Here is a 13,564-nt window from a genome sequence, read left to right as displayed (position 1 = left end):
AATTTACCAATGGTACCTGTTTGCCAAAAAAATTTACCACAAGAATTTTTTTTTTTTTAATTGTTCATTGGGGTTCTAGCTTAAATTTGGAGCAATTAACTTCTATTTCCAATCTTTGACGTTTGCGTGAGCCTTTGTACACAGATCCCCTTGTACTGGCTGGCTCTGGGTACAATGCCATCTCTACGTGTTCAGGATTTTAGTTCAAGACAGCTGTGTCTCCATGATGCCAAATAATCAGTTTGACTAAATTAACTGGATTTGGGGGGTGTTGACAGACTAGGTATAGATTCAGGAAGACTCCACATTCCAACTTGCTGTACTGTTGTCACTTCAAAAGGACATTTTCAGTTCAGGAGCCCCAAGTATGTCTTAGGCTTATTTCCGGAGACCCCCTCTGGTCCTCCTAAACAACAGCCACACCCACCTCCTTGGAGCTCCCGCCTCCGCCTCCCTTCTCCCTCGACCCTCCCCCGCAAATATTTCCTTTTAAAAATACTCCGCTGAATTTGAGATAAACAACAGACATGACATTTACTTTATTCAGAGTGAAAGATCTTTGGCAAACGCACAAACATCTAAACTGCCACAGATGCTTTTCTTAGCAAAGGGTATGAAGATCTGTATGTGTAAATGAAGTCCTACTTTGGCAAGAATTTTATAGATCCAGGCCTGACAATCTGATTTCTCTTCATCTGGTGACAGTTAACATTGACTATGTCATTCCTTCTCTACTTTCTTTTGAGAGAGCAAAGCTCTAGGGTGGCTTTTTGCATCTATTGACATTTTCAAACTTGAATCATCCTTAGGCAGAAAATAGCATCTCTTATACTTTGTTTAAGAAAGGTGATTTGTATGTCCATAGTCCAAGTTGCTTAGCCTATAAATACGTTACTTATCAAAGAGGCATTCCTTTGTAAGCACAACTTCTTTCTGTGTGAACAATTAAAGTCCTGATCATTTTAATAGGCAACCTTATGAAAAAAAATTGCCAAGTTATTTACAAATATTTCAGGATTGAAGATGTTCATGAATATGCAATCATTTTGTACGCCCAAGAAATCTATAGCTCCCATGATGTAACCAGCATTAACAGACTAAGCACAGCCAAAATGTTTCCCCAGAATATTTAGCAGATCGCACAGTTCAAGAAAAAAAAATTTTCCAAATTTATCTGATCACTTCACTTAAGAGATGTTTAGAAGTAAGCGGATTCCACAGTAATGATCAAGTTGAGGAAAGGGTTAATATGCAAAGAGTTAGGGAGTCTCTCAGGGATTTGCACAAGGACTAATTCATCTTTGGACAGGAGGCAAAACGGCTGAAGACACAGCCCAATCCCCAAAACACCCAAGTTTATAAACTATATCAGTTCTCTCCCTATCTATTTAGAAATGAGATACAATGGGTATAGTTAACAGTGCAACATAGAGAGGGCAATATTTATTCCATAATGTTACTTTGGAATTTTTGATTCCCAATAAAACTGTAAGCCATGATTAAGGATGTGAGTTATAGTCTATAACAGGAAAATGTCCATTTTTCCCCATAAAAGATTTTAAATATTACAGGATTCTAGGGTAAAATCAATGGCAATGAAAAGTCACAGCCCACTTCAAATCTTGACATTCTGATTAACCATTTTTTTTTTGGCCCCTGCAAAGTGCTCAACAATAACATCCAAGCTCATGTTACACATGCCCGGAAATGAATTTGCCCGCTACTCCCCATAGCTAGAAGCAGTAAAATCCAGCAGAGCTCACTATGGTAATTGTGGAACTATGAATATTTTTTCCAATTTGTGTCTCTATCCAAGGAAATCTAGCCACACCCCTGGGGTTTCTAGGCACTGCCAATAACGTCATATAACTACTAGACAGACAGATGCACATACAAATGCTTTTGTACTGACCTCCCTCAGCTACCCAAATATTACATCATTTTTCTCAAGTAACTGAGTTATAATTTGTTTTCCTCCATGTTATGGTGAATATAAGGCTATGACCAATTACAAGTACCAATTATTTTCCTCTCATTTTTCTATTAAGTTTGTCAGGAGATTATCAAGTTAATATGACTAGCAAAAGGGTCAGCAGTTTAGGGCAGCATCATAGGCCTCATCTTTGCAGTTTTTATCTGGAAAGATCCTGGATGTTATAAGAAAATGTCCATGCAGAAAGTGTTCTTTATAGACAAATGTCTGAGTTTCATTCAAAGTTGTGGAACCAGCAGCAGTGCTAACTAGTGACCATGTACTTTGGATGCACTTTATGTGTATTAATATGCAAAGAGACAGGCACAGTTTTCAAACCCACCATGCTGTGAGAAAACAGGTCCAAAATAACCGAAGGCTGAAGTATGGCAGAAGAAAGAAGTTGCAGATCCAAAGGGAAAGAGTGCTCCAATTAAGACAGCAAATGGCTGTGGTCTGACCACAGTGGATGGAAAACGACTGGACACAGCATTGACTGAGCTCTCAGAACTCCACCCCATATTAGGGAGATGGTCTCTGCTCAGGGTGTTGCATGTGTGTCGGAGCAGAGATGAACACAAGAATGTCAGGGCACGCACAGTGTGCAAAGACATGGTGAACGCTGAGTGCCAGGAGGAAGATGGGTTTGATGACTTGGGGAAGGATAAAGGTCAGTGATGTGGTGGTCGAAGCATATAGAAAACAGAGGCTGGACTCAAAGCAAACATGTTGTTAGTAACTCCAGCCTTGACAGGAGCTGGGTATGTATGGCATAACAAAGCCCAGGGTAAAGAAAGAGCGCTCCCACTAATTCAGCCCTTACTGGTTTCCAGAGACCGTGGAAAGGCTTTTTATACATTCAGGTGTTCAAGAGCCAAGTGATGCAAACACAGGTATCCTCACAGTCCAAAAAAGAAAACTTGAAGCCAACTTGTCCCAAGTGACACATTTAGATGGCAGAGCTAGGATCTGAAGCCAAGTCTACCAAACTCAGCCTGCAGCCCTATGCACCATAACATACTGCTTGCTGATCCTTGTCTCAAAGTACCACAGTTTGGAGGAAGACCAAAACATTGAACAGGATATCTTGGTTAACGTCCTCAAAATATTACTTTATAATTTTGTGCCAATGTTTTTATTTATAGAAGTTTCAGATATCTGAGGGTTAAGTTAGGCAAAAGCAGGTCTACAACTTGTTACTACTAAGTCACCCCATTATAAAATACTTGAAATACTCAAATGACAATTGGTATCTGAGGAGTGAGCTTACTGCTATTAAACAGAATTATTTATGCTTACTTCCAAGATTTTAGCTTTTTGTGGGTAGACTTAAGCTTGTAGGTAAATGCCTTTAATTTGAGTCAATCCACAACAAAAATTCCTGTATAAGTCTCTGATTTGGAGACACCTCTGTTAGCTTTCCATCACTGTGAACAAAATATGTGGGGTTTTTTTGCTCACTCTTCCAGAGTTAGTCCATGGGTGGCCAACTCCATTGCTCTGGGCCCATGGTGAGACAGATCACCATGGTGGAAGGTTGTGGTAGAGGAGCACTGCTCCATTCATGGGCAGCCAGAAAGCAGAGAGAGGGAAGGAGCCGAATATGACTCCTTCCAGGGCCATGTCCCCAACGATCAACCTCATCTAGCCATGTCCACCTGCCCATGGTTACTACACCACCTAGTCCTATTAAAATACGATGGACTGATTGGATTATATGATGGGCTGATTGGATTACAGTTCTCACAGTCTGATCATTTCACCTCTGAACATTCCTGCATCATCACAGGAGATTTGGGGGGCACACTTCATATTCAAACCAGAGGAGTACTAAAAGCAGAGCATTAGAGGGTGAGGTGAAGACAGTAACTTCTTCAGAAAGGAAAGCACCAGAGCTCAGACAGTGTTGACCTCAACACACAAAGCTGCAGGTAATAAAGAACTAAGCTAATAAACAGAAGACAAAGCTGTTTCTGTAATCTATGTGTGCCTTTCTCCTGTACTTGCGTCTTCAGAATTGCAAGAGGCAGATCACCCATACTTCATGCTTCTAATGTACTCCTATAGGTTAAATTTGCTTTCTCTTCATCTTAAAGAGAAGAGGAGAAATAAAGAGAAACACTTTGTTTTATGCAATCTTTGGTTTGCTATTAGAAAGGAAAAATAGGCAGCTGAGGCTGATCCTGCATGTACACCACAGGGAGGAGCTATGCGGGCCCACCCTCAGTGCACTGTCCAGCAAAAGGAAGGGCCATTAACCAGGACCTCATAAGAATTTGTGTATCTGTTACTCTTCTCAGCCCCCACTGATGGACTACTTCCTGGGATTAGGCAGCCAGAGGCAATGGTGTGAGCAGAAAGGCCAGAGTACCTGGTGGTGACTCTGCCTCTCAGGGATTCCCTTCCCTTAGCTGTGAAATGGGAACAGCAACAATACCTGATTCGTACGTTGTTATGCAAAGTAAAAAAGTACTTGTAAGAGCGCTTGGTATTTAGTGAATATTTAACAGCTTTGATTCCTTGCCAGGTGCCACTTGCATTCAGTTGAACTCAATGACGTGGGGCTGTGATTACTCCACAGATGAGGAAACTGACAGAGACCACGGGAGCCTGCCCAAGGCCCACTGCCGCCGTCCACCAATAGGACCAGGCTGACATACTACATTACCTTCCTACCCTACCTACATTTCAAAGGAACTTCCCGCTAGGGGAAAAACAGAAGGTTGAAATGACATGCTTTAAAGTTAAGCTTCAGTTACCTGGAGAATTCACTCTGGTAGACTGGTCACTTCATGATGCCAGGTAATTACCTAGTTACAAGGTAACTAGTAAATAGTTACCTTGCTATCTTTGGCTTAAGGTCTACTCAAGCAAAGATCCCTACCTGCTTGCTTAGGAAGTACGTGGGTATACACATAAATACCATAAAGATTTCAGAGGTCCTTTAGTCCCCTGCTTTGCAAACAATGCCTGTAAAGTTCATTTAACCCTCAGCAGATCTTCAACGCTATCCCACAGTCCAGTTCACCTGGGGTCACATGGGAGGCCCTAGCACAGTAGGGTGCTTGCCTCAGAGAAGTGCTGCTCCGATTTCCTCTGTCCCCTTATCCCTCACCCCAGTCAGTCCCCATACCCGGGGCTACCATCAGGTATTGTTAACCACTCCCTCAGTGGGTAGACCTTAGTTTCTAGAAGTTGGGATTTCCCCTCTTGTCTGCCCAAGTGCAGGCCTCTGCTCAGTAATGCCTCTGTGTCAACGTAGGAAGATAAAGCAAACAGGAAATAAAGGAATATTACCAAGATTTTCATTCCTGAGCTAGGGCACAACAAATAGATTTTTGTCTAAATCAGTCTCTTAGGATACAAGGAGTGTTGTGGAGATTGGGACATTTTATTTCCTGACATAAAAAGAAATCTCTTTTTCATTTATGGCACAATGAAGTCCATAAGAAAGGGCTTCATTATATTCAAAAGACCAATGAATCTCCTTTGAAGATAATCTCTGTATAAATAAAATATGCCAACAAGGTTGGTTTAATCCCAAGGGTTTTAAAGTGCAGGTTTAAAGCCCCTTTCTATGCTGGCACCCTGCTGAAGCCAGTGACCTTCAAATTATTAAGATGTATTTTAACTGCTGGAAAGGCACGAATCATTTCTGGATTTCTAAGCCACTGGGTAGCAACATTTTGTTTTGTAATGTTCTTATTAGAAAGTTAGATTTTCTAATTTCCACAGAAAAGCATATGTAAGAACATTTGGAAAACTTTTGATATACTAAAAGATCAATTTCATGAGCTAAGCCCTAATCTTAAAATTTTAATATGTAATTAAAGTCTAAAAGAATAATGTATACAGTTTATAGTTGACAGGTATAGGGAATGCTTTAGGAATAACTGTAGGAAGAATATTATTCAAGTTTGTTGTTTCAAAAGAATATTCCTAGATCACCAGATTTTTAAAAATTACTTGTCAATTTAAAGATAGTACAGTTCTTTAAGACAGAAATTTGTGACTTCAGTATCTTAGAAGATGGAAAACATCAGAGATGACCAACAGCTGGGTTATCTTGTTCAATTATGCTTCATCTTCACAGTGTTTTAACAATGGGAAACAAGTAACCACAGGATATTTGATTTTCAAAAACCATTCATGAAAAATATTAGGGGTCAAAACGTATTTCATTCTCTTGCATAAGATACACTTGAATTTGTCCTCCACTCCCACTTTTCCCATACATCCTAAGAAAAGGCACTATAATTCAGAATCTTCCCAATATGAAAGATAATGTGGATTTCATGGTGACTGGAGACTAGCCTCAAAAGACTTCTACCCTGGATAAACATTCTTTCTACTGTGTCTAAGTTTTGCTAAAGTGCTCATCATTTTCCACATTTTATCCGAGGGTAGTGAGGTCAGGAAAAAAAAATACCTCCTTTCTTTCTTTTAGGAAGATCCTGCCTCTTTAGAGGTAGCTTTCCAAGCTTGCAATATTTATTTTGAGTATAGTGGGGTATTCTTCATTGATTTATTTTGAATCAGTGCATTTTAGTTATACATAAGAGGAATTCATTGTGATATGTTCATACAGGCACATGAATGGTTTGGTTAATTCTATTCTGCTGCTCCTCCCCTTTCCCACCCCTCCTCCCTCTCCCTTATTCTCCTTCCTTTACTCCACTGATTTCTTATTATGAAATCCTTCTTTTAGAAAAGATTCTTTATTTCTCTCCAGCTTCTGCATTTAAGAGAAAACATCTGACCCTTTATTTTCTGAATCTGGATCATTTCATTTACCATGATGTTCCATCCATTTACTAGCAAATGACATAATTTCATTCTTCTTTATGGCTGGGTAAAACTCCATTGTATAAGTATTCTCACATGTTCTTTATCTGGTCATCGATTAATGGACACCTAGGCTGGTCCCATAACTTGGCTCTTGTAAAAATGGTTATGCATGTATCATTATAGTCTGTTGCTTTTAGTTCTTTTGGATAAATACTGCAGATTGGTGTATCTGGGTCATGTGGTGGTTCCAATCCCAGTCTGTTTTTTTTTTTTTTTCTTTTGATATTGGGGATTGAACTCAGGGGCACTTGACCACTGAGCCACATCCCAAGACCATTTTTGTATTTTATTTAGAGACAGGGTCTTACTGAGTTGCTTAGCACCTTGCCATTGCTGAAGCTGGCTTTGAACTCATGATCCTTCTGTCTCACCCTCCCGAGCCTCTGGGATTACAGGTGTGCACCACTGCACCTGGACATTCCTAGTCTTTTGAGGAATCTCCACACTGCTTTCCAAAGTCGTTGTACCAATCTGCAGTCCCACCAACAATGTATCAGTGTATCTTCTCCCTACATCCTCACCAGCAATTATTATTATTTGTATTCTTGATGACTGTCATCCTAACAGGAATAAGAGAAAAACTGTGTAGTTTTCATTTGCATTTTCCTGATTGTTAAGGATGTTGAACATCTTCATATATTTTTTTGGCCATTTGTAAAATATCTCCATTTTTAAAAGACTGTCTTTGCTCTATTAAACCAAAAGAACATGCCGAGGGTCCTAAATTACCTTTCATTTAGAATTAGTAAAACTGATAACTCAAAGTTCTTCAAAAATGACTATAAACTGCTCCCTTCAAGGGATGCATATCAAAAGTTTGCAAAGCTTTCCTTAATCATTTGCCTATTTTACAATACTTCTAACAGTATGACTTACTGATTCCACTTGTGGTTTGAGATTTAAATCCTGAGCTGTGTATTTATGAATTTTAACCACAGCAGAATCATCCAAAAGTTGCTGATTTAATGTCTAAATTTCTTCAATATTTAACATGTCTGTGAATTGCTCCCTGAGTCATTTAAATCACACAGACCTGTGTTTGCAAAAGGAATGGAAGTGCAATTGCTGGGCTGGAAGTCTTTTTCTCGGAAAGGAAGAGTACAAAAATAACTAGAGAGCAGATATGCGAGGGAGGGTTTTTTTTTTTTTTTTTAATATGGAAGAAACTTCAACAGAAGAATTATGGAACTCCCTTCAGGAGGATAAAAGAGAATATAATGGAGAAGTGAATGGCCAGTGTCTGCTAGAGAATATGAAAAGGTTTAAGAACTCAGGAAAAAACTAAAAAGAACATTACCTGCATTGGCAAATGCCTTGATTTAATGAGGCCACATCCAAATGAGGGGCTCTAAAGTTTTGAGGCAAGTTCTGACCAAGAAGCATGCCGAGCCATTTCTAAGTATCTGTGCTTTGAAGTCACACCACGAATTCCAATGCTAGCTCCCCTATTTAGAGATGTAACCTTGGGCCAACTAAACAATGTCTCCTAACCTCAGTGTCCTCATCTGTAAAATAGGGATATCAACTGTGCTTGTTGCTCCAGGACTGTAGTGAAAAGGAGAGATAAGAATAAGCATTCTATATAAGCTCTATAAGTCTCTCACTATTTTTAGAATCATAACAATGGACTACTAAGGTAAAGCATTCTAAATGACCCCATGAAGGTCTCTATGAGAGAAAGCTGTGGTAAAGGCTTTAGCAGAATGAAAATAACTGTTAAACACTGTGTTTAAGTGTAAGTTTTCTTACACTGAATTTTCTTATACAAAGTTGCACTGCTATAAGCAGAAGAAACTGAAAATAAATAGGATGAGAGATTGTTAAAAGTGCTTCATAAAATTACGATGTTTCATGAATATAGCTATTGAACAGGACTGTGGGGGTTTTACTTAAGAAAAAGAGATTGTGGTGAAGTTGAAAGCTCTTTAAGAAAAGGATACTCGGGTAACTCTGCCAGCAGTTCATTAGTCTAGATGTGCCCCTATTAATGACCCTGCCCTCTAGGAAAACTTGAAAGGAATCAGAAAGATGGACCTCATGATGTCATTGGGTGAGCCCTGTGACATCACACGGCTGTACAACATTTAAAGTAACTCACTTCCAGAAATGTGTTACCTTTCTTCAAGAGTGCACCTCCCAAGTCAAGTGAAGCACAACTGAACACCAGTTAAAATTCAAAGAAATTTTCTTTCCATACACTCACACATATTATCAGTGAGTATCAGTTAGGAGAAACTCACATTGAAAGGGGAGAAAAAGACGTGTGGGGTTGCTGAGTACTTAACATGGTAATTAAACCAGTAGCTGGCAAATACAGCAGGAAAACATTCAAAGGTAATTTCTGGCCTAGGACATCTACTCAAAAGATGCGGCAAGACAGGCAGAATTTATGGCATTGTCAGAGGACTCTAGTGAGCAGGAGATTAAAGCCCCAAAGAAGGAAAAGCAGTTAGAGACAGGCCATGCCCTGTGGGTGCAGTTTCGAGTCAGGGAGGATTTTAACACAGCGGCCGTGAAAACACTCTGTCTGTAAGTTTGGAGAGCTCCCACTTCTGTCGCTGTGCATGCTTCCAAGCACTTGTCCACACATCATCTCATGTGGCCTTTCCAGTTGCCACAGGTGGCAAGCACCCTGTTCATTTCATAGATTCTGGAAACTAAGGCTCCAGGGGGTTCACACATGGACCACAAGATTCATGGTAGAGCCTAAGTGATGTGATTTCTAATCCAGTGTTTAAAAAAAACAAAACAAAACTGAAAAAACAACTCAAGAAGTATTTCACTATTTATCCTTTTAGAAATGGATTTTAGCCAGGTGTGGTGGCATATGCCTATAATCACAGTGGCTCAGGAGGATGAGGCAGGAGGATTGAGAATTGAAAGCCAGCGTCAGCAACTTAGTGAGCCAGATCTTGTCTCAAAAAATAAAAAGAGTTGGGACATGATCCCGTAGTTAAACGCCCCTGGGTTCAATCCCTGGTACCAAAAACAACAAAACTTTAATTGCACAGCTATTCAACAGCAATATTTATCCAACAAACCAGACTCCCAGAAACTTCCCAGTGGTCAAAATTTTAGATGATGCAAGAGTATATGCATGTAAGTATATGCACATTATTGTGCAAATCTGGTGGATTGGACAAAACGGCTTATCCCATGGTGATGAAGCCCTATTCCTGTCTGCCTCCTCTCCTCTCAAGGTAAGAGGGCATTTCCACCCAAAGATGAAGGTTCATGGACAGGACCACATGGTAGCACAAAACCTAGCTCCACTTGTATGGCAATCATTGAGCAGCCACAGAATGGTCTGATAGGAATGAGACTTTTCTGTTCTCCTTCTTGCCCTGTGACAAGTTTTGATGAGAAGAGTTGACCAGGATGGATGGAAAACACAGACAATCTCAGCATTATTTAAGGAGTGAACATTTATAAACACTTAAAAGGTCAGTTAAGCTCCCTATCCTAATGACAACTACTGATACTCTGCAAACAAAGCTTCTCAACTCTGGCCTTTGAGAACTTGAAGGAAGTTTGGCTGATACTCATTCATGCATGCATCCATCAAATCGAGTGCCTAACTGTGTGCAGAGTGTTACTCTGGCACTGAGAATCTATCCACTTGCCCTTACAGAGCTCTCATTCTAGAGGGAAGGGACAGCAAACTTTAAATCTATTCCTAGGTGGAAGTATATAGACATGAGGCAGATAAGCAGGATGAGGGTGGCACCATAATAAAAGCACGGCCTCTGTCTACAAAGCAGTAATAAATGTCAAGATGGATAAGACATCTGAATAGATGTATAATGAAACTCAGCATCAGAAAGTTCCAATCTGGCAAACGGGAAAGGATACCACATAAAAAATGGTGGGTGAGATCTCTGAAGCCCACATCCTATTTATAACAACTAACCTACCACTGAACTTTTAAGTATCTATGGCATTTTCTAGGACTCATACCCCACCAATCCTACTCCTAACATAGCCAAGTGTTTTATCCTGAGGACAAATGAAACACACACCAGACCGACAACATATCCCTAGACTCCCATATCACATCCCAAGAACCAAAACGTCCAATATGAAGAGAAATTATTCTCAGATTTAGGAATCTTAGGTGAAAACTTGCCTTTAAAAAACTATCACATCTATACCCAAAGGACTTAAAAACAGCATGCTACAGGGACACAGCCACATCAATGTTGTAGTAGCACAATTTATGATAGCTAAACTGTGGAACCAACCTAGATGCCCTTCAGTAGATGAATGGATAAAGAAAAAATGTGGTCTATACACACAATGGAATATTATTCAGCATTAAAAGAGAACAAAATCTTGGCATTTGCAGGTAAATGGATGGAGCTGGTGAATACAATGCCAAGTGAAATTAGCTAATCCCCAAAACCAAATGCCGAATGATTTCTCTAATTTAAGGATGCTGATTCATAATATGCTGCGGGGTTGTGGGGGGGAGTATTAAATGAACTCTAGATAGGGCAAAGGAGAAAGGGGGAGGGAGGGGAAGGGAGGAGGCATAGGGGTAGGAAAGACGGTGGAATGCTATGGTCCTCATTACCCTAAGTACATGTATGAAGACACAAAGGATCTGACTCTACTTTGTGTACAACCAGAGATATGAAAAATTGTGCTCTGTATGTGTAATATGAATTGTAATGCATTCTGTTGCCATATATAACAAAATTTTAAAAAACGATCATGAATTATGATAAAAGCACAAATTGTTCATCCACATGAGACAGCCTGAGTAGATTACAAATGATTTTTGTATGAATTTACATTTTTCTACTGTTACTTTCCTTTCCTACATGGTGCCTCAGTGCTTAATATTAACTCATAGTTATGCATTCCTCTAAAGAGGAATTTATTACTTTGTTTTGATATGCAAAAGGAGCTAAAATTGCATTAATTACCCTTATTTAAGGATCTCTGACTGCACAAGCTTTGAAAAGTTATAAAAATAATATTTTTTTCATGGCTACTGCAAAAACCAAGAACAAAAGAGAAAACAACCCATTGGAAGTAAGAGCAGTGTCCTACTTACCCGGAATAGGAATAATAGGAATACTTTCATTGGGGACCACCCGAGGTGAACTGCTATCTTCCACATAGAAATGAGCGGTCTGGAAACATTTTCTGTGAGGAAAACAGAAAAACACATTAATAGTGCAATCAGAGAAACACACTTGGAGTTGGTTTTTTAATTATTTCACAGATTTCCCCAGTTTCCTGCATCTCATAGCCCTGGGGGCAAGCCCATGGGAAAGTTGCAAGACACAAGCAGCACAACATTCAGCGGACTGAAGCAGATAAATATCCGTTTATATCATAGCCACATCCAGCCCTGGAGTAAAAGGGGAAAGACTTGGTAGCCAACCACTCCAATATGTGAAAACTTGACTTGGACAAGGCATACTCACTGCACAAACCACAGGATCACCCCCAGGTTATTTTTAGATTTGACCTATTCTAAACCTCTAGCATCAAGTTCAAAACCACACCTCAGATGCCCTCCACGTAGTAGTCATCCAACAGCCCAACTCCACAAAAGCACCACATTGTTTATGCTAAGCCAAGGCTCTTGAAGCCTCAGACAGCTCTCTAAAGGGGTCACAGGGCTTCCAGTGGGCAGACATGCCAAAATCTGAGGCCCTTACTAGATGGCGTCTAAGACAAGGGCCTGAAGCCCTCCAGTGTCCTCTGCTTATTTTTCTTTTTACCTGTACTTCAAGCAAAGCAGGGAGCACACGCTGGTCATCACAGGACAGGCAGCAAACAGAAAAGCCATCGGCAGCCTGCTCAGTCTCTGCCCACCGATGCTGGCTGGCCCTCAGCCTCCCAGCATCCGCGTCACTGCTCACTGCGGCCCTAATGAGCTGCCGGAAGCACAGGCTGAATATTTAATGAGGCTGCTCAGCGTGAATGGCTATTGTGACCAGAGAAGGGTCCCTGTTCATCTGGCGGAGGGGCTTTACAATAGCAGGCCCTACTGCTGGGTCTTTTAGCCAAGCAGGCGGCATCCTTCTGGTGCTCTGTGTCACTGGGATCTGTCCCACCCCTCTGGTGTCTCACACCAAGCAACATTTACACACACACACACACACACACACACACACAATTTTTGTTTTTTCTTTCTCTGTATTGGATCCAAATTTCAACTACTAGAGTAAGTCAACTTTTCCTTGGAGTGTCTTTGCTTGTCTAATCAAAAGCATTCTGGGATGATTCTGCTGGATATACTGTGTTTCTACAAAGTTGAAAAAGGGAATTAGAGGGTAAGAAGAAAAAAAAGAGCTCATACAGATTTCTCCATCTCCACTTTCTACTGGGCTATTGTAACCATTTCCAATTGGAAATGATCAAATGTGACAGTATAATGTGCTTTTCTGAAGTGGTGGCTATTCTCTGACAAAGTAGCTCGAGCCAACTGTACATGTCGGTACTCTTCTAGAATCAAACCAGATTCCTCCTCCATACCCTTAGGGGGTCCTGAACATAAACAACACCAACTCTTGGCACATGTCACTCAGGACCACTCTTGTAGCTGAGGAACAATGATTTCTTCCAAGAATGACATGGCACTTGTAATCCAAACAGTTAAGAAAAGAGTTTCTCTCTCTTCACTTAGTTATCTTTACCTAAATTTGGCATTAGCACTAGCCAGACTTAAGCTACATGGGTATGAAATGGGCATGAAAGAACTCTGGTGTGGCCACATCCATTAAATGA

The 13,564-nt window shown here is 40.4% G+C and overlaps 1 protein-coding gene and 1 long non-coding RNA gene across 6 annotated transcripts in view; one reads left to right on the top strand and one right to left on the bottom strand.

Moving 5' to 3' along the window:
- Ptprg (protein tyrosine phosphatase receptor type G) overlaps positions 1-13,564 on the bottom strand; it is a 707,393-nt gene that overhangs the window by 38,620 nt on the left and 655,209 nt on the right. For 3 of the 4 annotated variants that reach the window (XM_078038562.1, XM_078038563.1, XM_078038564.1), the window contains one exon: positions 11,880-11,971. In XM_078038562.1, coding sequence (XP_077894688.1) covers positions 11,880-11,971 — 92 coding nt within the window. Of the gene's footprint in view, positions 1-11,879; positions 11,972-12,555; positions 12,683-13,564 lie in introns of those variants that run through there. The other variant, XM_040289640.2, reaches the window with a different exon arrangement.
- The window catches only part of LOC120891400 (uncharacterized), a 53,397-nt gene that overhangs the window by 18,600 nt on the left and 21,233 nt on the right, over positions 1-13,564 (top strand). The window lies entirely within an intron of this gene.

Source organism: Ictidomys tridecemlineatus, chromosome 2 (genome assembly GCF_052094955.1).
Source record: "Ictidomys tridecemlineatus isolate mIctTri1 chromosome 2, mIctTri1.hap1, whole genome shotgun sequence".
In the NCBI taxonomy this organism is placed as follows: Eukaryota; Metazoa; Chordata; class Mammalia; order Rodentia; family Sciuridae; genus Ictidomys; species Ictidomys tridecemlineatus.
The sequence above is the reverse complement of the archived record's forward strand: the minus strand, read 5'-3'. Positions and strand labels throughout refer to the sequence as shown.